At 32.9% G+C, this 24,970-nt stretch overlaps 3 protein-coding genes across 3 annotated transcripts; 2 read left to right on the forward strand and 1 right to left on the reverse strand.

Moving 5' to 3' along the window:
- Positions 1-743: 743 nt before the first annotated feature.
- Positions 744-6,735, forward strand: LOC140052177 (uncharacterized). Its single transcript, XM_072097616.1, has 4 exons — positions 744-756; positions 3,311-3,460; positions 5,022-5,124; positions 5,603-6,735. The coding sequence occupies exons 2-4, from the start codon at positions 3,348-3,350 to the stop codon at positions 6,113-6,115; spliced, it is 729 nt and encodes a 242-aa protein (XP_071953717.1). The 5' UTR covers positions 744-756; positions 3,311-3,347; the 3' UTR covers positions 6,116-6,735.
- Positions 6,736-9,478: 2,743 nt separating this feature from the next.
- Positions 9,479-15,164, reverse strand: LOC140050912 (eukaryotic translation initiation factor 4E-like). The gene is made up of 7 exons (XM_072095911.1): positions 15,079-15,164; positions 12,973-13,178; positions 12,507-12,570; positions 12,086-12,199; positions 11,298-11,434; positions 11,013-11,067; positions 9,479-10,783 (listed from the first exon to the last, which is right to left on the reverse strand). The coding sequence occupies exons 1-7, from the start codon at positions 15,112-15,114 to the stop codon at positions 10,724-10,726; spliced, it is 672 nt and encodes a 223-aa protein (XP_071952012.1). The 5' UTR covers positions 15,115-15,164; the 3' UTR covers positions 9,479-10,723.
- Positions 15,165-15,180: 16 nt separating this feature from the next.
- On the forward strand, positions 15,181-24,397 carry LOC140050911 (dynactin subunit 4-like). Its single transcript, XM_072095908.1, has 12 exons — positions 15,181-15,528; positions 16,638-16,708; positions 17,107-17,285; positions 17,369-17,412; positions 18,208-18,371; positions 18,918-19,033; positions 20,038-20,147; positions 20,545-20,618; positions 21,244-21,400; positions 21,788-21,888; positions 22,344-22,422; positions 22,837-24,397. Exons 1-12 carry the CDS (start codon positions 15,391-15,393, stop codon positions 22,963-22,965), a joined length of 1,362 nt encoding a protein of 453 aa, XP_071952009.1. The 5' UTR covers positions 15,181-15,390; the 3' UTR covers positions 22,966-24,397.
- Positions 24,398-24,970: the final 573 nt, after the last annotated feature.

Raw genomic sequence — 24,970 nt, forward strand, 5'->3', positions numbered from 1 at the left:
AACCTTCTTTAATAATATCATCATATTTGATTCATCTTGAAATTGCGTTATACGAGCACGTCAAAAGTGACAGGCCAGCTACGCACGGTGAAAATATGCTAAATTTTAAAATTAATAAGCCTATAGGCCTACTAATAGATCGTCAGAATGCTCGGGACACCTATTTTGCCTTTCATTTTTTTAAAAGTGTACCACCGGTATGTAATATGTATGATTTATTATTAAGAGAACAAAAGTTGATTAAGTCATCATTAATTGTGCATATTCAATTTAAAAAAATTAATTTCGACAATCAAACAAACTATGACATTTTCTTGGGCCGAAATAACAAACGTAATATTAACTTTATTCAGTAAAAATGATATACTTTGACAGTGCGTCAAATTTTCAAATCTTTTAAGTTGTCATGATAGTAAAACATTATAATTCATGCGGTATGCAATAACTGTACCTGCACCAAAGTGGAACTGCATAGTAAATACACAGTTTCTTCAACTTTAAGTCTGTGCTCGTATCTATCTATTTTCTTTTTTTGATCCAATTTGTTGTCAAAATAAATAACTATTATTACTTTATGTGACACTAAAATATGACATTTATAGAAAAGAAAATAATTTTTTCTTTAGGTTTTGATTTTAAATTTATAATTATATAATTTTAAAAGGCTGCCTGTTGACGCTTTGCAGCGTTCAGGTAGTATGTGTTGACGGATATTGCGTCGTGTTATTGGTCACTGAGCCTGATTAAATTGTTGATGTGAGTACTACAAACAATATTTTGTTTTGCAAGGTTTTGTTTTGATAGTTTAAAAGCAATTACATACTAGTAATTAAATAGATTAGTGCTTTGAAAAGATGTGTTATAATACTATACTGACGAATAGTTGATTTAAAAGCTAGATTAACACGCATAAACCATAGTCCTACTAAGGATTTTCAGGCCGAGAGTTCGTAATTTTAAGCCTTCTGCACACACGCCGTCGGCAGGTTATCCATGCATGACATTGAGAGATTTCCTGTTGTTGCTTCTTCTTGTCAAGCCTAGAGGAGGCCTAGCCTTCACTTTAGTTACATGTACGTACGCGGTGTTTCGAAAACAGAGACCTCGAAAAAAGGGGGACCCAATTAAGGCTCATGATACCCCTCTCTTTTCGAGTGTCACTTTAAATAATGTGTATTAATATCCCGAGTTCGAGGATACACCTTCGTCCTTACCTTATTTATATGAATATGATGAGTTCATTTTTTTTAATAAAGAAATAATATAATACATAATAATATTATAAATATTATAATACGCATCACTTTCTTTCATCATGGAGGTATGAAATTAGATTTTATCATTTATTTTATACCTCCATGCTTTCATGTTATATTTAAATTTTTTTTATATAATCAAAATGATACTAGCCTAGTGCGTATTTTTAGACTAGCTATGTCTATCTACAGTAGTTTTTACAAAAAAAACATATCAATTCTCAATTCCTTTTCCATCAATTTTTATTTATTTATGATGCATTCCATATAATAATAATAATAAGATTTATATGGCGCACATATCCACAAAAATGCTCAAGGCGCTTGTGAAAAACCATGAAAAAACATAAAAATATAAACCTTGAAACCAAAATATAGTATTTTTTTGTTAATGAGAATATAACTAGCCATATCTTAGAAATAAAATAAAATACAAGAGTTAAATAAATGTATGGCCAATGTTACGGTAATTATGAAAGTCTAACAAATTTCTAAGACTGTACAATATTTTAATGTTTATTATGAAAATTGTATGCGTCGCAGAAAGGACAGTAAATGGACATGACTTTTAAGAAGGTTTACGTATTGTAATATTCTCCTCATTTAGAAGAGATTTTAAAATTTGTTTTGTATTATTATGTTACAGATAGTTGTTTTAGATGACTGAATAATTATAGAATTTTAACTGCAAATTAATTAAATAAATAATAAAACTAACTATTAAATGTTGTGGACGAGACAATTATGAAATTTGAAACGTAAATAGGAAATTTAATAAACAAAATATGTGTTATAAAATTCTTGACTATAGAGTTCTGCGGTGCTGACATCACGATGATAGGTGGCGCTGCATGGTTTGCTAGCCAACCAAAAAATGCGTTTAACCTGCCTGAATGACTCCTAGTTATAAAAACATTAACTAAAATTTCAAAAGATCATTAAATATCTGTTTTTAATACGGTAATCTATTTATTCTTCAACTACAGTTTAAGTTTAAACAAAAAAAAGTTAAGATACATAATTTGATAGAAACACAAATCTATAGTGGTTATCGCCATCTACCGTTGTGACGTCACACCGCAGAACTCTATGTACTATAGGGACATAGAGTAACTATATCTGGCAAAAAAATGTTTAAAAGATTCATTCAAATATCTTGGAGTTGTGTTTGATTCTCAATTAACATGGTCAGAATGAAACGAATTGGTGTTATCCGACGTGTAAAGTACTAAATACCAGGAAATACTCTCAAAATGTTAGCTAATGCTTTAGTAATACAATACCTTATTTTAATTACTGTGACTGTGTTTGGTCAAATTGTAATGCAAATCTTGCAAACTCTCTCCAAATACTGTTAAACAGACTTGGAAGAATTTGACTTTCCACAGATATTAAAACACCAGTTAAGATATTTTTAAGTTCTTTGGGGTGGTGTACACTTAGTGATAATTGGGAAGGACAATTACTTATAATGTTATTCAAGTGTCTAAATGATCATGCTCCATGCTACTTATTAAACAAATTTTGAATGTTTTAAATTAATGCTTTAATCCCTTTTTTTCACTTGTGCTCCATTTTTTTTCTAACCCTAACCCACTAAAAGGAATATAAAACAATTGAGTAAAAATATTAATAACACTGTTTGTTAGACAGCATTTTATTGTAATTGTTTCCTTTAACTATAAATTATAGAAAAGAAACAATAGTTGCTACGGTATAAATAGATGAACATATGCTAAAACACCTGTCTAATACAGTCAAGAGGGTGTTTTTAAATACTTTCATTTAATAAACCAAATAAATATTAAATACCTGGCAATACCTAAAGTATAGTTCATGTTTAACAAAAATAATGATTTCACTTTTATAAAAACACAAAATTGTTTTTTTGTAAAATCAATGCTGATAAACAATTGTTATATGTAAACAAATAATTTTTTTTTTTGATCCAATTTTTTGTCGTAAAAAATAAAGATTATTACTTTATGTAACATTAAAATGGCATATTCGACAACAACAAATGAGACAAATTTGTTTTTTTAAATTATGTTCAGGTCAAACAAACAGATGTCAAGTATGTAAATTGCAGAGATGGTCATTAGTGTTGATGGCCAAGATAATTTGGTTGTTGTCACGGCAACGTCATTAACAACTGCTGTCATTTTCGTAGTAATGATTCTAAGCTGTGTCACTTGCAAATGCTGGTAAATATCTCTATATTATTATTTATTCTTAAAAATATTAATAATTATTTATTAAGCGCATCAATAAATAAGTAATAATACAGCCTGGACAAATCCTGATAATATACTAATTAGAAAAAAAATGACATTACTTTCAAATATGTTTTTTAAAAAAATGAGATTACTTGTTCAAATATGTTAAAAATGTATTATACCTTGTATTTAAAAAGCATGTTTGCTTTTTGTTTGAGGAAAAAATGGTACCCAATCAAATCATTTTTTTGTTGTATTAAACCTTAATTGATAGAGGGTGACCCTAAACAGCATATGCTGCCCTCTTGATGAGTGACAGTGGTTGTGTGTATACTAGTACAACGGGGTAACCTCCTACTTGTTTCGAAAGATGTTCTTTAAAGTGAACATGAGCCAGATGTTAGACTTTCAATCAATCAAAATCAACATTTATTTCCAAAATGGTGGCGTCACCAAAAAAGCAAAGCTTGTGTCAGGGACGCCCAAACAAACCAATCAAAAGCAAACAAAACATATAAATAAGACATAGAAATGAAAATAACAATAAAACGTAAAGCGGTACATTTCAATTGTAGTATAAATCATATTAAATACATTTTCAATATTTCTAAAGGTAAATATATTAACAAGAAACATGGCAGCTAAGTATTGTTTGATAATAAATAATATTTTGCCGTTTTTAAAAAATTATTTACATTATGTATATTTTGTAACGAATGAGGCAAAACATTCCAAAGTTTTGCACCAGAGTATCTAATACTTTGGTGAAATATTGTAGTCCTGTGTTTTGGGAGATGAATATAAGAGGATGACCTAGTGTCGTAGTTATAGAAAGTAACATTAAATTTAAACATATCGTAAAATCTATGAGGATAATTATGATTAATACAGTTATGAACTTGCTCCAAGTCTGTATTATTGTCTTTTTTTGTCATTCCACACGTCGTCGTTTTGATTTTTGTCTGAAAATACACTCAAGTAATACACGTATGAAATGCCATATGTGCAAAAATATTTATATTTTAACTAATATTAAGACAAAACTCCGTCTGGAGCCCAGACTAGCCAGGTGTGTGTGTACACTGGACCTATGGTTTATAGTCCTTATCGTGGAAAAACTTGTTCTACCACCAGAACCATGGAGTGAGTGAGGCTCGAACCCTTGCCGATATTAATATGGCAAGGTATTATGTTCCACTGTCTTAACCGCTTGTCCACTCACGTAATGTATATTCTTGTATTGCATGTATAAAGTGTTGTATTGCAGTACTTAATTATTTTCAAGATTTGTTATGAAATATAATTCATTGGTATTTATTCATTAAAAAAAAAGATAAAAACATTGCAGGCCGGAAAAATGCTAAATTTTATTTCAATTTACAAAATATGTATAAAATTGGTTAAAATTACTTTTAAAAATTTAAAAGAATTACTGCTATGTGTCATAAAAAACAAATTGAACTACATTAAAATGCAAAATTATATTAAAATGCAAAATTACAAGGATGACAATTGTAAACAAATACTGTATTTATCTCTTTTCTTCCAGGAGGCGGTTTACAAAAAAAGATGTAGTTGATGATGAGGATAGTCCTGATGAAGTTTATACAAACCCTTCATTTGATGACGCACCTCAGAAAACTACTGTAGAGGTGATGTACAATATAAGTATAGTTACAATTAGAAGAGTAACATATGTGTTGCAAATGCCTATGTTTCATATCAAATTAATAATATGAATTTAAAACACAAGTGACAATATTAATATATATCTGTATGGGAAAATAGTATGTTTATTACATTCATTTCGTAACATAACATATGTTTTTTTTAATATGTATATAGAGTACAATAGTTTCTATCTAATCTATGCTGCTTTTGGGATGTTAAATTCTTGTCTATTATGTTAAGAAATGTCAGCGTTCAATTTTAATTCTGCCTTTAAATGATCAAAATATGGGCCAGCTACCAACCACCAGTTACTGTATCCGCTCTATAAAATACAGCTTTCCGTGAAGCCTGGAAGCTGCTCTATCTGACATCAGAGGTTTGGGTCTGCTGTTTTGACCTCATTCAACTTTGACTCACTTTCTCCATGTCTTCTTCTTCATGTTTTCTTCATTTTTTCAGACAAAGAGGAAAAAGTTGGGTTCTTCTGTTGTTACAAATTCACCGATCAATTCAATTGAACCATACCAAGAAATAGCAGAAGGAGTAGTGTTACAGAATAGGTTTACAAATGAAAAGAAAGAAAACTTGCAACAACTTAATGAATTTAATTCAAAAAATGGAGATGTAAAATCAAGTAAATCTCCTGACGATAAACCGGATACGGAAAGAGTTAGTCAGAGTGAGCATTCATATTCATCTAATACGCCGACTATTCCTGCAGATGCTGTGTCAAACTCAAGCACCATCATTGTTAGTGTGGAGGTGCATTGTACAAACGTTGAAAACGGCAAGCTTGGTGTATCTGGAAACATTAGTAACTCGCCGAAACAAAATAGCATTTTAGAAAACCCAAGAGGTGTCGACGACAATGATAGGAATGGAATAGCAGTTCATATCAACCCATTTGCAGTAGAACGACTAGAAGAAAATATGAGAAAGGATAAAAATTCTGGCATGAGCATTGCATTATAAAATATTGAATGTCTTACCACTGCAACTGTCTATTCTATTCTACAACTTGTTCAATTTCTTGTATACTGCCATTATTATACCGGTATAAATACAGTATATATATATTTGCTTGAAGATGCTAAAAGCTGTACAGTATACTCAACAATCCCACCAACTCTCTCCCCTATTCCCTCAAATTAGTGACATTTTGTATAATTAAAAATTCATAAAACTGACCAACTCTTTAGCCGGTCATCACAGGGATCAATGAATGTTCAATTTGACCATTTGATTCTAGGGAAGAGTGAAATGGGGATCAGCTCAAAAGTTTCACAAATGTGTGACGTATCCGTTTTCGTTATTGTATTCGTAAGGTTGCGAAACCTCCCTATTAGTATAAAATAGCTGAGATGCTAACAGGGACCGAACACAATGCAAAGCTTACCTCTGTAACAGTGTTTTTATGTGCTGTACTTGTACTGTATATAGAAATATTGATTAAACAATGATTACTGGTAATTATGTATAAATGAAGACTTTTTGACATAAAATCATGCACGTAAAATTAATCAAATTAAAAGAATATGCAGTTTGTTTTACAGACATTGTGTGCAAGTTGGGTGTATGTAGTTATGTGTATGAAGGAATAAAATAATTTTGTATTTGATTATTTTTTCATTATTACTGATTTTAATTTGATTGTTGTTAATATTTATGTTGTATTAATTTATGTAAACATATTTAAAATGTTAATATTTATAATTGAAAAGAATGAACTTAAAATCCAAAATATGAAAAGTATTATTTAAAAAAGGGTTTATTTTAGTATCATTTGGCTAATTGAAAATAATGTATTTAAATTTAATAAACTGTATCAAATATGTAAAAGGAGAAATATTCTATATATAATTACTCGTAATAGTATTAATTACTTGATTTTAATTGTATTTAAGTTCAATTCAGTATTTAAATTATTTATATAATATCTTTAGTAATCGTTAATCGTCTCTAGTAAATTATTTGATTTATGATTTACTGTAAAAAATGATTAAACATATGAATTTAACTAATTAACACATGTTAAGGGCCTTTAACACCCGCTCAGGTTCTGGTGCAGTCCCAATGTTTGTTTTCATGACACACCACATTATGCACATAGCGTGTGGCACGTCACGAAAACAAAAAGTCACTAATGCTGAGTATGACATGAACTTAAACTTGAGTCGGACCAGAGCAGGTGTGAAAGACCCTCATATGGCACCAGAAATATTCATTTGGATATATGTTCAAATTAAAGATTAGTTTAAAGGTTGTAAATTCTATAAGGTACATTTAAATATTATACTGTACACCATAATTATATATTCATTGGATTTACAGGCCTGTACACTTAGTCGTAAATGGATTAGTGAGAGGAGTGTCTTTTTAATGAAATAAAATCAAATTGTATAAGCATAAAGTATTGTCATATCGTGCCATATTTGAATATGGCATATCAATTGTATAGGCTTATTGTATTGTCACATTTCTCAATTTGAATATGTACTCTAACACTTTATACTAACTGGTGCTATTAGTATTAAAATCAGCAATCAATGTCATTGTTATTACTGTACTAAAAAGCATTTTTCATTAGGAAATCAAAAGCTGGAGATAAGGTAAAACACGCTTATGATAAAATTCCAAAGTTGCTTTCAGATCAGAATGTTATTTTACAGAGTAATTGTGAATTATGACCCAATGGCATGGCATATCATTTTTTTCTGAGGTAAAGAACGTCCTAATTATGGCAAGGCTGCTACCCATAAATAGAGGGTTTCCTATAACTTGTAGGATGTTAAGCGTACACCTATAAATACTAATGTATATGTCAATGATTTAAAAATGCACATAACATGTGCCTTATTAATAATTTGGTTTGGGTACAATTCATCTTTAAAAGTTCTTTTTGGATAATTTTTGAATTTATTTTTATGTTACATTTGTTTTCAGAAGAGTATTGAAAGGTAACATTCTTGTTTATCGACCATTGTATTATAAATGTCGCCATGCAAAGTAATAATGTATAGTAATAATATTATAATCAGATAGTTTTTTTTATATATATATAATAATTAATAAAGCCTGGTTATATATATTTTTTTCTATAAATAATACATTATTGATTTGGCTGTTGCTACTTTATTTTTTAAATTACAAAAAGCTTAGTTGGTGCTAAATAAAGGGCAAAAGCTACCATTCTAAAAAAACTATGCAAATATATGTACATTGTATTAATTGTATAAAATATATACAAAATGTAAAATCTTTTGGTGCAAAGTAAGTTTGAAGATCGTTTTTTAAACAGGTATTATTACAGAGGAACATCACTTAGACACCTACAGTATGACGGCTGATTAAGTGAATACATTACCGTAGTGAATTTGTCATACATGTATGATGTAGTCAACTCTCCTAATACAACTCTCTCTCTGAAAACCAAAAACTCTTTCAAAACTAGACTGTTTTTGTATTGAGGGCAAAAAGGTCCCAATTCTAAAACACAATTAGTCCAGATATATTGGCCAGCCAGAGGGAGAGATAACTGTATCATATTCCCTTCCAATAAAAAGATCTAAGAATGCATATATTTTTTTGTAAGATGAAAAAAAAATGTGGGTTTTTTGGTCAAACCAAAATGTAGTAAAAGATGAAAGGGATTTTTAAAAATTATGTCTTAAATATATATATTGTAGTAGTATATTTATAGAGTTTATAGAATATAGTTTGTACTGTACAACCTGCAATCCAATGTATTAAATTGTATTTTGGACAAACTCTACTTGCTCTGATGAATGAGACATAACACATTACTCCTTTTCAGACAACCATCTTGTATCATGTTCGGTGCCTAGTAACTTTGTAAAATATTAAGCCTTTACATGAATGGTTTGGGTTGATGATGAATGTATTGTTAAATGGTATGGATTGAGGACTTTTGGCAGACTTGGCTTGCCATACTCTGGCCTTTTTTTCCCTGGTACTATACTTTTTCTGTTATTATGTAATAATTTTCTTATAATGTGAATATTGGGACACAAAATGGTACGCTTCAAACAATAATTGACTGTTCTCAGGGCTTCTTGCTTTAAATTAATAAAAAGAAATTGGACACAAAAGAGTGTAATTGTTGATTCTTTGAATGATTACCTAGTGTTAAGCTTTGTCTACACTATTAAACAAAAAAAAAACATCCCAGTCTGAAGTCGGAGATGCTACCTCATCATGTGCCCATATGGACATGTCATATCACTACTATATTTGATAGTGTAGACAGAGCTTTACTCATAACTCATACACAAGACACCAAATTAAGCTTAATACCCCATGTAGGGGGTCTGACTAGGTTTTTAATAATAATCATCTTAAATACACAAAATGATAAATCAATCTTGACTCATTAAACATATAAACAAATTCTTTGATATTTCCGATTATTTAAAAAAAAAAAACACTGATTTTCCAGTTAATAAAATAACGATTTAAATCTTAAAACTTGCCCTAAACTCTTGATTCTAAATGTTGATTAGAATAACAAAGTCTAAAATCTGAATATTAAACACTATTTCCTTTACATAAAGATCTAATTTAAGCAGTAAACTCAATTACTGTATGTTTTATAATGAAGTATATTGTAAAATTCTCAAACAAACTTATCACCCTAAACTACTATCTATATTACAGTTTCTTTTTAACAGAATATTTTTTCTACAAATAAATGTGATGCAAACGGGTTGATTATATTTATGAGATGATCTATACAAAACACAACAGACAAGTTAGAAGAATTTCATAATTGAACACAAACAGTGCTTACAGCAAAACTTAAATATAAGTTCAGGTTAATACTTTTTAACTATAAAAAATGAATATCAAAAAGCACAATAAAGAAACGTTTAAGACTAGATAAAGAGTCTTCATCTTTTAGGCATTACATCCCTTCATAAAAAATGTGAAATAAACTATTAGTATGATCATGTACGACATTTTCTAATTTAGCTTCACAGCTGCAACCTCTCCACTATTTCTTTTTGAACAAACATGCTTTTTAAAATCATTTTAGTTTAATATCTCTGCAAAATACATGTTAGCAGATGCATTAGTATAATTTGTGCAATTTGCAACTTTACTTGGTAATTTAGTTGGTAAATCGCCAAAACTAAAAATGTACACAGAGGTTTTAAGTCTTTGATTATTATCAATTATGATTAGGCAGCTGACTCATTTAATTAACACCTATACTATTTTTCTTTAAGAATAAAAAAATTAAAGTCATGTCAATACACTACCATACCAGTGATAAATCAGTTATCAACATCACGTTTAATAATGTTATTATAGTAGTTAGGCCAGCATTTCTTGAGCTTTTATGTTGCTACAGGACCATTGACTCCTCCCCTCCTGCGGTTCACTAAGTAAGTGCCCACAACAGAACAAGCAGAGCCTAGCACTTAAAAGGCTCTCGATCACCAGTTATTTATACACATCTTGGTCGGTTGCTGGTATCGTATCTTGGATAGGTTTGTTATTCCAGTTTGTTTTATCCAATCCACTCCGTTTTTTTAATCGTCCCTCGTTCTTCAGATCTGATCATACAGAGTACTTGTGTTTCGCCATCGATCCTGTTTTCACTTTAGTATCTGCATGGGACTAAAGAAGAAGATAATTGTGTTTTATATCATGAAATTCAAATACAGTAAATTCATCTCAGTATGTAATTGCAGTGTAAAAGTAGGAACAAATTTGAGAACTTATCTATCCTTTTGGGCGAGTGAAATTGCTTTTAAACACACTATGGTATAAACAATAACAGTAAAACAGATCTTATCACATTAACTATGTGATAGGACTATTTTTTTATATTTTGTTTTTATCTTACCTCAAATCCAATTATTGCTCTTGGTGGTAAGTTAAGTCTACTTTTAAATTTCCGTCTAAAAGAAAAAAATTATATTTAATATTATTAATTGGTGATTATTTCAATTTGAAAGGCTAAGTCATTGTAAATTGTTTTCCCCTTTCATATTTGGCATATTTTCCTATGACTCAATTACAGCCAAAGGCAATTACAATTGACTTTTGTTCAATGATGCAATGAACCAACACCTATTGAAGATCAGCTGGAGGCACTAGAGAGTAGAGAGGAGGTAAATAATGAACTTACCCGACAGCCATTACGCTTTCCTCATTTTGTGAACCAGTCCATATTGCTATCTTATATGCCTTGGGTCGTATATTAATAACACAACCGTTCACGTAATCACCTTGGTCTTCAAATGCTTCACCAACTAAGCACAATAACTAAAAACAGATAAAACAAAAAAGTATTACTATTACAGTAGAGGCCCAATTAAGGGAACACATTAATAGGAGTGTACCTTTGATATGGGGTATCCATAGTCTCAAAAACCCAAGCCTCACGTATTGACTGACTCCACTCTAGATGTTTGCGCTACATCAGCCACAATCAGAATATCCTTTATAAATGTAACGATCTATATAATTTTGACGATGAAAAAAAAATATATCTCATATCTCCCCCTTCATTACGTAGATGTCACAATGATCTTATTTTTCTTTTTAAATGTCTTCATTCAATTTTTGACTGCAACTTTATCTCCAATTTTCGGTATTCGTGTTCCCACCCATAATTTAAGAAACAACAATATCCTTTGTGTTCCCTTTAGTAGAGTCAATGTTCTTAAAAATGGTTACATCAGTAGGTTAAGTTTATGTTATAATAGTTCAGTCCAGGCCCATCCCTATATCGACATTTTAAATTCAAATCTTTATCTGTTTCGTCGTAATTTAATTGTTTCTGAGTTGTTGTAATTGTCTTTGTATCTGTTAAACCAAGCTGTAAGTGGCGGATTTGTTTCTGCTGTAATTGTTTCTGGTTTTAAAAATAAAATAAAATTTACAAAAATAAAAATATATTTCCATTTCACTTACCGTTTCTAGCCATAACTTATCTATATCAGAATTACGATTTCTTTTGTCAAAATTCACAAGCCACCTTCCACCTGCTTTGTTTTGATCATCTTCCCACATTGGTTTCACTCCATCCTTTATTGAGAAGACAAAGAAAAAATATGCTAAAATATATGTCATGGGGGCATAGGGAATCACCACAGCACCATGATGCTTAAAACCCACACTAAACTTGTCACATAATGATGTGCTTTGTAGAAATAGTAGATGTATTTGTTTTGCCCAAAGTTGTGAGTTTATGCTCAAAATGACAGGTACTGTATAGCGCCTCCTTGGTGCAAAACAACATCATTACCAACCACTATGCAAATTAGGACTATCATAAAACTTTCATGATCTTTTAAATGTTGTAGTTCAAATGCAAAAGAGTGTCATAGTTTACCTTGAATAATGAATAGTCACATCCTGTTACAAGTTTACTTGCAAGTTGTATATGATTGTATACCCTGTAATAAATAATATATGAAACTTGATTATTATACTGACATGTTAATCATGATTGTTACTGTATAGTTTCACACATGTATGCACAATATATTTAAAAATACTGTATAGCATGCTTTTTTACATCAAATTATGAAAGACATAAACGCTGCCTTCAGCTGTGGGTTTGATCAATGAAATTATTCTCTACAGAAGGAGGTTTGATTTTGAACAGAATATTATTTGAAAACACCTTAATAATTTAGGGTTTTATAGCCTATAAACAATATATCATTAATCACAGTAAGATGTGCAGAGCAGTTAGTTCAGTCAAAAACATAATTAGTTAGAATAGAACAAAACCTTTACTGATACAATGTACAATGAAACATGCTATGAATCATGCAATGCTTCAAGTGACTTACGCCCAGAAGTCTTCAACCGTATCAAAGGTTGTTACAACTCTAAGATTATCAGCCCATGATTTTGTCTTGTCGTTTTTGAAGAACCATAGGGCCCATTTGTTTTCTAAAGGATGTTTGATTGCATGATCAGGGGTGACATCAATTTCTTGTTTAATCACTTCTTTTCCTTCTTTTGTTTCAGGAACCTCCTCTGCTTCATCCTTCTCCTTTATAAAAAAAAAAATATATAGTAAAAAATGACTGTCATCAGGGCTCGATTTAGTGCTAGCCCGGCGTACAATGGCTAGTAAAAACAGCTCCGGGCTACCTAAAGTATCTTCCTTTAAGCCCGGATGGCTAGTAGGTTGTGGGAACTCGAAATTGGGACGAAATGACCTCATAAAAATAACTCCAGCATAAAAGACATGTCTTGGCAACATCAGCAAAAAAAAATCACTCGCGCGCTGCTGCTGGGGCCATAACAAGTGATGATGTAGGCGGAGCCTCTCATAATCAAACAAATTTCCCGAATTATGATTGGCCATTTATGTTTTTGTCACCCAGGTTATTGTGAAGTAGGCGGAGCTTCATTATCAGGTCAAACATGTCACAAAAATATGACCATAAATAACGAACTGTGATTGGCCAAATGTAGTAGAATTTTGCCAATGTTAAAAATAACTTGTCCAGTCTTGTCAGGCCAGGCCTGGTTGTCACAGACCAAAGCTAGTAGGGATATTTTGTAGGGCCGGGTGGCTGGCTCTATCCCTGTAGGTAGGCCATGGAGGCCATATTTTATAATATGCGTAGGAGGCCTAGATAGAACCAAAAGCCATCGTTTGGCATCGTGATGGCTGCTCAGCAGCTAGCTAGGCCTAGCTAGATACTACCTAGGCTAGGGCCTAGTACCATTTTGGTACAGTAGGCCAGGGTGCTCCAATGCGATCTAGGCTAGGCTAGGCCTAGTAGGTAGGTCTATCCTAGCTACCCTACTATAATAATAGGCTCTAGGCCTAGGCCTCTAGCCTAAGGTAGACAGAATCTAATTAGTTTTCTTGGCTAGGTTGAAGCCCAACAACAAAAAGACCTCAATAAATCGATTCTGTGAATATGTTGAGCATGAAATAGACTATGCGTCGCAACGCAAAGTTAATTTTTATAATGTGAACCGGGATGTGAACAATAAAGAAATACAATTTTGTGTAATTTTTCATGTAATAATAGTTTAATACAGTTTGTATGTAAATGTGTAGCAATTCTCGAGCGTTTAGATTAGTGCGCCCTCTATTGTACAAAATGCCTGAATTCATTTATATGGCGGCCCTGCTATCACGGTGCGATAATAAGAGTGGGCTAGTAAAATAATGTATGGGCTAGTGAAATCTACAGTGAACTAGCCCAGTGGGCTAGCAATATGAAAAAGATAAATCGAGCCCTGGTCATATGTGTTATCAATTTCTGTATTTAAGATACCCTGTGGCTTTAAAATATAGTAATAGTTTTAATGGGAATTTTCCAATACTAAAGTTTTGACGATTTTTCCTAGCACATAAGACAATCTGGCCCTTAAAAACTGGACCCATTTTGTCTTTCTGGTCATAGGTCCGATCATTTGTTGCTCTGGTACACTACTGTGTAGTAGGCTAGATAAGAGATGTGTTATTATTATATTAAATATAGAAATAAAAATAAAATAAAAAATCAATATAAAATTTCTTAAAAAATTGTAAAAATGTACAACTCTTTATTTCTAAATAAAAATGGCATGCTTTTATTTATAAATTAGGTGCAGGATGCGATACCTAGTACATTAATCAGATATCTACATACATACAAACAATACAAAAACAAGAAAGTTGTTAGGCATAGTACTGCGTGGCAAAGTGTCTCTCTTGTCATACACACGCCACACACAGCACAGGTAGGATACTGCCTTCCCTCTCTCTGAAATGATGGACTCGATCTTCCTGATTTCTCGATGTTTAAATTATCAGATTACTCTGACAAATCAACACAAAATTACGTAATTTTATTATACAAAAATGCTTTAATAAATGATTTATTATATTATATGCTTAATAATAAAAAAGTGAATTATTTTGCTTTTATAATCGACTTGATAATTACCTCTTTACGTATTTTGGTAACTTCTCCAGATGCCATGTTCGATGAATGAGCAATGTTCCGATACCACGTGACACCGGTCAATAGCCTCTTATTTCCAGATGTATCATAAATCCCAGTAACACAAATGTTTGTTGCTGTACTTGGTAAAGTATTAAAAACAGCAAGTTACTAAAATATATTTTTTATAACACACTGCAATACATCATCGTAGTTTTTATTGTTTAAAAATATCTACATTCCTTGTCTCATAATCTCCCAAATTACAAACGTCTGGAGATCTTACAAAGGTCAGGGGTGAGATGACTACCACAAATGAAAAAGATGGCAGACTTGCAGCAATATGAAAAGGTTCAAATCTTATGTTCTTGCGGTATTCGTTCACCTATCACAAAACTTTACTTCTGCAAACATTGTATGAAACTAAGATGCAAACGATGTGTATCGCACGAGGTACTGTATTTCATTATTTTATTAATGTACAGCGAGTATGCATCCGATTCTTGCTAGACTAGCCAGCCGTTACTTTTTTTAGCCAGTTTGTGACTGCTGAGTCAAGTGAGCCGGCAGCAGCAGCAGGAGCACAGGACAGTGAGGGTGGAACCGGTTGTGGGCGTGGCAATTTTCCACTGCTCTTCTCTGTCTGTGTTGTCTGCTCTAGCAGGTCATAGAATAATTCATCACTATATAATATAGGCCTAAATCTGAAATAAATTAGACAAAGACCAAGCTAATTTTTTTAATAAAATAAACTTTGTGTAGCCTAACTAGAGGCTAGGCCTACTACTAGCCTTAGTTAGGTAGGCTAGGCCTAGTATAGTATTAGTACACTACTATCCTGGCTATGTAGGCCTAGCCTACTGACACTATCTGTATTTATTTTCAGCATTACACTATTTTATTTTATTTTTTAGGGCTAGAGTAAATGTCAAATTATTTTGTGGCATTTTTCCAATCATAATTTAAAAAATTTAATAATAAATATAGGCTATAATTTAGTATAATTATTATTTTTCATTTACATTTTTGACAATGATAAAGAGATGAGTAAAAAAAAATTAAAGACACCTTCCCTACAATTTGTGACGTTTTGTAAAAATAATACATATATATTACTTTAAAAACATTAAACCAGGTCATTCCTTGTCTTAAATGTACGTTTTATGGTAAATTATAATAAAAAGTGAGAAACAATGCACTACCCAAGTAGCTCGCGGTGACTGACCTCTCGTGGTCTCTAGGCTTAGTTTTGTAGGCCTAACTGGTAAACATCGGTAACGTACGAACATCGTACGCTAGCTATATACCTAGCCTGACGTTGTATAGTTGCTGCATTAATTGTCTTTCTATTTTTGCCAGACTCCGTTAATACAAATTGGGGAAAACCCGGTATTTTCGCTGAAAAGTTAGGAGTCTTCCATTTATTTTGGCCTCACGATCAATCGAAAAGTGGGTGAATTACAGAAGAAAAACGTAAAAGTTATAAGCTGCTTCTATATGGTAAGCATATGAGTAGGTCTGGTTATAAAGACACTGTACAAATTGTTTCTGATTTCTTTCAGGTCGATTCTCATTTTTGCCCAAATTGTCTTGAGAACATGCCATCTGCAGAGGCGAAGTTGAAGAAGAATAGGTTTGTTATATTCATAACTTTATATATTAATATTAGATAGTTTATTTAATTTTTGGAACAGCCATCAAGCCAACATCGGGTACAACTCCAAACCTAGAACTAATAAATGATCTGTGAATAAATACAATGATACACCTGGTGGCTACCAATTCCACTGACTTTTGGTGTACATACCTGATTACCACCTACAGGTAATTAGGATGTGCTGATGCTCATCAGCCCAAAAAATTGTAGGCCTATATTAAAATAATACACCTAAATAAACTTTGGATTTGCATATATACCACCTAATTAGGATGTACTGATGCTCTTGGAAATATTTGCCCAAAAAATTGTAGGCCTATATTAAAATAATACATCTAAATTAACTTTGGATTTGCATATATTTACCATACCAGGTGCGCAAACTGCTTCGATTGTCCAAGCTGTTCTCATACACTGTCAACACGAGCGACCAGCGTTGCACAACCTGATGTTGAGGATCAAAAGAAGAGTACCACGAGAAAAGTATACTACTTGGCGTGTGGATTCTGCCGATGGAGCTCTCGAGATATTGGAATGAAAGATAAGCAAGCAGGTAATATATGTTATAATTTTGATTTAATGTACAAAAACAAAGATTTGTAAACTAAACTCATGTCATTTTCTTTATCTAATTAGCTAGTGGGCAGTGGGATGAAAAGGAGAATGCAAACACCACAAGGGTAAGTATTGTATAGTGCTTTTTTAGCTTGTTGATACTCGGCTACCAATCCCAGGATCCTGGGTTCAAATCCTGTCAGACGCCAATAAAGACTTTTGTAGAGCATCATGTGTATTAATGTTTGTTTTGTGAACAGGGTTGCCACCTTTAAGAATGAACTCACTTATGGCTACCCTTGCTATGTGCTCAGCTACCCTTGCTATGTGCTCAGCTACCCTTGCTATGTGCTCAGCTACCCTTGCTATGTGCTCAGCTACCCTAGCTATGTGCTCAGCTACCCTTGCTATGTGCTCAGCTACCCTTGCTATGTGCTCAGCTACCCTTGCAATGTGCTCAGCTACACTTGCTATGTGCTCAGCTACCCTAGCTATGTGCTCAGCTACCCTTGCTATGTGCTCAGCTACCCTTGCTATGTGCTCAGCTACCCTTGCAATGTGCTCAGCTACACTTGCTATGTGCTCAGCTACCCTTGCTATGTGCTCAGCTACCCTTGCTATGTGCTCAGCTACCCTTGCTATGTGCTCAGCTACCCTTGCTATGTGCTCAGCTACCCTTGCAATGTGCTCAGCTACCCTTGCTATGTGCTCAGCTACCCTTGCTATGTGCTCAGCTACCCTTGCTATGTGCTCAGCTACCCTTGCTATGTGCTTAAATGAAAATACAATAGAACAACAGCTAAACAATTATGTATACCATTCTCCCAATAATGAGCATTAGTATGAATTTTATTATTTATCAATATTTTATTTTTTTTTGTACCTATTTTGGATAATAATAATTAATATTTCCTCATCAGATTTCTGACCTGTTGGAATACTACAGACAGCTGTCTATCCGTGAAAAACAAGAACGTGAACGAAAAAGATTTACACGGCGACGTACTTATTTTAGTATGCCAGACAAGTCAGCAAGCAGTCGTACATCTCGTAGGAGTAGTGCTTTAATGAGTGCACTTGCTTCGTAAGTAACTAACAATGTAGCTATAACATTCATAAAATTATCTGCTACAGTAGAGGTCCTATTAACAGGACACCTTCTGGACCCAACATGTGTCCCCTGAATAGGGTTGATAATAGTGTTAAAACATATATTTCCCCTAATAAGTGTCTCCTTAAAGCCTGGTTTCCATAAAATTGCTACACCGTGTCGCCAACTGCTGTCGCCGACAGAGCGTAGCGATTCTATGGAAACGCTAGAATTTATCGGGGATCTAGTACGCGAGCGCTAAAGATTCTTTGGTACACTCGTATACGATTCATCGCCGACAAAATCGGCAAGGTTGAACATGGTTGAACTTTGCCGATTTGTCTGCGATGAATCGGGGAGACCTCTCCGATGCGCGTCGGCGACATCTGCGCGTGTAGCGATTTCAATGGAAACGGTGTAGCGATTTTATGGAAACCAGGCTTAATAGGAGTGTCCCAAAGGAGGGGTTTTACTGTATCCTAGATTTAATTTGTAGTAACAATACTAGATTAGAATAACTTACAAAACTTATTTTTTTAGGCTTAAAACAATTGAAAACAATGAAAAAGAGATAGCAGTTGAAGAAGTCGAGGCATCAGAAGAAGTTGAACCTTTACCTGCTAAATTTTACACTCAAGCAGTCGTTCTTGAAAAAGGTAATCGCATTTCACAAGCAAAATTATTAATATTGTTTTGCCTCATTAACAATTGTACATTATATATTGACACAATTATATTGTACTTTTGTCTGATATATACCGTAGTTCCTCGGGTATAATCCCACCTCGGGTATAATCCCACCTCCGACTTTACGATTACCTTCGCACGCAAGCATATCCCCGGGCAAAGTCCCAGTGTATAATTTAACATTAGGCCAGAGGTGGACCTAGGCCTACTGTAGCTAGCTAGGCCGACGTCAATGTCTCACCATAAAAATAGAGTAATTTCTCTGAATTTGGCTGACTTAAAACTCATCAAACATTGTTAAGTTGAATACAACCTTAAGGCTAGCATGCTCCGATCGTCACGTTCTGTACATCCTTTCGCCGTCGTGTACATTCTTTCTTGTTTACACTACTGTGCATGCTTGATTACCGTAAAAAAAACACCGCCCTCTATACCAACCGGCTTGTGCAGTAGAGTTTGTGTCACATGCAACAACATGCGATTTACACAGAGAGCTCGAGCGTGTGGGTGAACGTGGAGAACTCGTATGATCGAGTTCATGTCGATTTAGGAAGCTAGACCTAGATCACATTTTAGGGTATTTTTTAAGTAGAAATCTCGGGGAAAATCTATACGGTAGGCATAGCACAGGTAAGACCAATTAGGCCGCCTAGGCCTAGATGGCCTGGCCGTCTAGTTGCTAGGCCTACATCGGAATACTGTATAGCTTTTAGATAGCAAAATCGTAGACAGAAGAAATATCGTCATTTTCAGTTCATGCAGCGGGAAATCCCCGGGTATAGTCCCACCTCCCAAATTCGGGCAAATTTCACGTACAAGGGGGGTAGGATTATACCCGGGGAACTACGGTAATGCCTTTTTAACGTTTTATGCTCTGTATTTGTGAAGGATACTGCTTCTTCTAAATAAAACTACATAGTTTATGGATAGGTAAATAAATAGATGATTAAAATTTTAAAATTTGTTTTTATAGTGGCAGCCATTGAACAGCGTCATATGCAACCAGAGTTTAGTTGCTCAAACATCAATGAACTGTTTCCACGCCACAAACATCTTCTAATTAAAAGGTCACAGAGATGCCGGGTATGTTTCTTCTTCTTAATTTATTAATAATATTAATGTACAGTAAATATAATTACACACTGCATTGCATGAATTCCTATTGTGTGATATGAACCCTCATGATTATACAGTGAACCCCTAATATGAAGACACCACCAGGACCCAATAAAGTGTCCCTTAATAGAGGTGTGTCCCCAGAATAGGGGTGTATCCCCTGAATAGGGGTGTATCCCCTGAATAGGTTGGTTGGTTTGTAGCTTCAAAACCTGTGTTTCCCTAATCAGGATGTCCCAAAAGATATGTTTGATGTCTATCTTTTGTATATAAATAAACATTATGCAAATTATACAAAACTTTTTGACGCTTGCAATTTACAGGAGGCATTTATTATCACGTTAATATTTTATTTTGATTTTAGGAATGTGAACACAACCTAAGTAAACCAGAGTTCAATCCCTCTTCCATTAAGTTTAAATTACAGTTAATTGCTCTGTAAGTATAATTCCCTTTTCTTGTAGTCACTCAGTGAATACTTTCTCCAGTTTAGCATAGCAAAAAGCTCTTCAAAACAACCTTATTGCTACACAATTTTATAAATGTGTAGCAAAAATGGTCAATACAAAAACTATGTTTCTGGACTAAAAAATCAGTTTGATTAGCAATATTGCTAAACAACATTTTTAAATGAAATTTTTCCCTGTCACTGTATGTAAAATAAAATAATAAATGAAGAATTGCTGAATATATATATAAGAATATTTCTGCCGTACCATGCCAAGGGTGGTAAATCAAATTTGAATAATACCATGCTAGTCTCAGTGGTCTAATGTTTGACATCTGCAAATCAGGCAGAAGATTCTGAGTTTGAATCTCAGTTGGAGTGGCTTTTTCTCATTCCCACTGATTTATTCTTTATCATTTTTAAATTAATTAATTAAATTATTTAATCACAGTTTAGAATTAAAATTTAAAATACATGTTGGCCAAGAATCATTTTAAATTTTTAATCAATGTTGTCTACACACAAACAGGATACTAGTAAATATAAGAAAAGTATATAAAAGTAGACAGGCTTAAGGCCAGTAGATTAACACTATTACACTAATATTTTATTCAGACATTATTTACCTGATGTTCGCATATTTCTTGTGCCCAATCTACAATTTGAGCGCGAGAGTCATGTGACACTATTGTTTGTGAATCCAATGGAGTACACGACTAACATCAAGTTAGAAGCAATTGAGCCTGAAAACAGCCCATTAGCCAACTCTAAGGTGAGATTGTTCATCATTCATGGTCAGCTTCTAGGTAGCTAAACTTTATGCTTTTGGCTTCCTGTTAATGAATATACAGTATAACTTTCAAAGCTTTAAGCACTGTCTACACTATCAAACTAGTTTGACAAAAAAAATGTGATGTGGCCATTTTTGGCATATCACTACCATATTTGGGCACATCACACTTTTTTGTAAACTAGTTTGATAGTGTAGACAGAGCTTAAAGCTCTGTCTACACTATCAATTTTATTTGAAATTAAAAATGTGCCCATATATGGACATGACAATGTCATATCATTACCATATTTGGGCACATCACACTTTTTTTTGTCAAACTAGTTTGATAATGTAGACAGAGCTTAACTGACTGTTTTTATTGTTTAGATTGTTGTTCCTGAGGAGGAGCTCATTTTGGCTGCTAAAGATGATACAGCAGAGTTTGATGACCAACCACAAGATGGAACACAATTTGAAGATAAACCAGAGTAAGTTGGTCTATACATAGGTCTATCCACAAAATATTCATGTATCCTTTAATTGAATTTTTAAATGATTTTGCACTAAAGTTCTTATAGTCAACTAAATTATCTGTATGTTTCTGTGAATTTACAATTCTATTATATCGTTAATATATAATTTTCCTCTTCAATAAGGCGTGGTTCCCACTAGAGACACAACGGAAGGACGTACGCACAACGCAAGTTAGTTGACCAATGACAATCCACTGTTAGAATAATCAATCGCTTGTGATTGGTCAAAATCACTTGCGTAGCGTTACGCCCTTGAGTTGTGTCACTATTGGGAACCAAACTTTAAAGACCAATTATGGTTTTGTAGTTGACTTATTTGTATCTTTAATGAAACTCATGAAAGCTTTAAGGCACATGAAGATCTTGTAGTTAGAGGGAAGACACTTTTATCATCTACATTTCTTTTTCAGGATTGTGCAGTTTCGTCGTGCTCACAAGCTGGGTATTCTAGTTAAAGTGACACCTCTTACGTCTACTAATGATGTAATAGTAAGTACGACGTTGTGTACTAACATGTTAAGAAGATTTACTAGCTACAGTATCAACAGTCTGCATTAACAGTGACTAAATGCTAAACTCAATACAGTGGATGTAATTTTTGTGTGATATATGATGACTGTATTGATCGATCTTATACCTGCATCTGTACTAACCAAACAAAAAAACCAAACCAAAAATATTATAATATAAATATTAATTACTGATGTAATCTGTGGTCTCATATACAGGTATATACAAATCTTGTTTCTTGAGACAATTTTTAAATTGTATGTATTTCAAATTAATTAATATTCAGTTTATCACCAGGTGGTTTAGAATTTATTCTGTGCTTGTTAATTGATATATAAAAATGAAATATGATATTGCCATAAATCATGTTTGAATGGTATTTGTATTTCATAGGTGTCTTTCATATTGAGATATGTCTTCAAGAATATTTCCACTCCATTGCGTAATACTGAAGAGAAGCTGCCTGAAATCTCCTGGCTACAAAATGAAGTTACAATCAATCTAGGTACGCTCAGTCAATAATAGCATTTCATATGGACATTTTAAATTTGATTTTTTAAATGTTATCATTTTCTATGTTCCAAATACCAAGAAAACCAGTATCTGTATTTGATTGATAATTATCATATTGTCAATAAAACCTTGGTCGTACATTGGAAATTCAATAGACGGTCTGCAGCCATGTAATTTAAGAAATACCACCATACATACACAATATCAGGCCAGGATAGTCATTATGGTGCACATGGAGAGAAACCTAAAAGGAAATAATGATTTTCCTAAATGAATCTGTAAAAGTAATCATGTATATAAAGTGTCATTTCAATCCATTGTATGGCTGAAGAGCCATGCATTATTATATGTAAAAAGTACACAATTACACTAGTAGTATAGTATCATATTATATCCGATTATATTGGTGCAATATTTTGAAGACATTGAGTCAGTCCGGAATAATGGCTGACAATGTTTGTTATTTAATTTTGGTTCACTTTTACTTCATGTTTGTATTTATTTTTAGATGCTCCTTGGTGGGGTATTTTTTATTCAGTTAACCAAGTAGTGTTCTTGCTAGAATCTAGAGCTAAGGTGATCCAAACCAGACCCTTTTCATAGTAAATTGTATCGTAATCAATGTAGTCAAAGTTATGTGATTCTCTTTATTGGTGCTTCACCTTCCTATGAGTATGTTCAGATCCATGGAGTTATGCTTTCATATCTCAAGCAATGTCATATTATAATTAATGTAGTAACAGTAAAGTATTCAGATTTGCCTACCTAACGCTTTGGTTACAAGCTGAATTGTCACCGATTTGTGTGAACATCTGGTATGCAGGAGTAAATTTGATTGGTTAGAGGTCAAAATCGTTGATGCATGACTTTCGTATCGTAAGCGGAGTTCACTAATCCTGTACTTTGAGCTGTCGTAACAAACAAAAGATCAGTGTAGTACAAGGTGGCTTCCACTAACCTTTTCCTGGTTCAGACATATGGAGTTGTACGCTGCGTACAATACGAAAGCATAACTCCGTAGGTCTGAACAGGCCCTTAGTCTTGTGTTCAGTTTTGTTGTTCGATTTGATTTGTTGGGAAAGACCTCTCTAATCAGTGCTCTGTGATATCCATCCTGTAATTGCTGTTAGACTACAATTGTTTGCTGATTTTAAGATTATGTTTTTAATTAACCATTTTGTTGATTGTTGCCAATTTATGAAATAGATACATACATACATTATGTATTCCATAAAATATCTGTTTAAAATCATAATTGTAATGCAACGCTTTGAAGTATGCTTTGCTTATACTCCTAGTCTCCTGGGTTTGATTCCTGTTCAAGTACTAGGATTTTTCTCTTTGCCAAAATATAAGTTTAGTTCACATTCTCAAACTCGCTATTAGATGTGTGATGAAAATATAGTTGTATAAATAAATAAATTAAATATAATAAATACACAAAAACCTTATCATTATTTTTTTCATTCATTTATTAATATCTCTGTTTTAATATTATATTATGCAAATAAGGCAATTTGATTATTTAAAATAATTTTTTTTGCTAATTTTGTAAAATGGAATGCATTGTCAATAACCAATTTGTAGTTGGATAGTCAATGTTTACGTCGTGCATATTCAATAAATTAAATTAAAATAATGAATTTCTGCATCACCTACCGAAGAAATCAAACTAAAAAACCCTTTTATACGGAAATTGTATGTTCAATTCTCGCGATACTTTTAAAACTGCAAAATAGGGCTAATCTTGATACAATTATGAGTTTAAAGGGGGATTGTTTTTACGATACTGTAAATGTGGTAAAAGTAGAAAATTATGTTATGAGTCAAAAAAAGTTCCCTGTGCAATTCCTGCTTATGCAGACCACTGAGGCTTCCGTGGTATGGATTCAAGCAATCAGGTACTGACAGCACTATTATTGGCTTATGTATTCCGCCCACAAATTATTATTATTATTTTGCGCATTATACTGACTCGCTACACTACTATATTGAACAGAGAATTCAATAACAT

This window comes from Antedon mediterranea, chromosome 6 (genome assembly GCF_964355755.1).
Source record: "Antedon mediterranea chromosome 6, ecAntMedi1.1, whole genome shotgun sequence".
NCBI lineage: Eukaryota > Metazoa > Echinodermata > Crinoidea > Comatulida > Antedonidae > Antedon > Antedon mediterranea.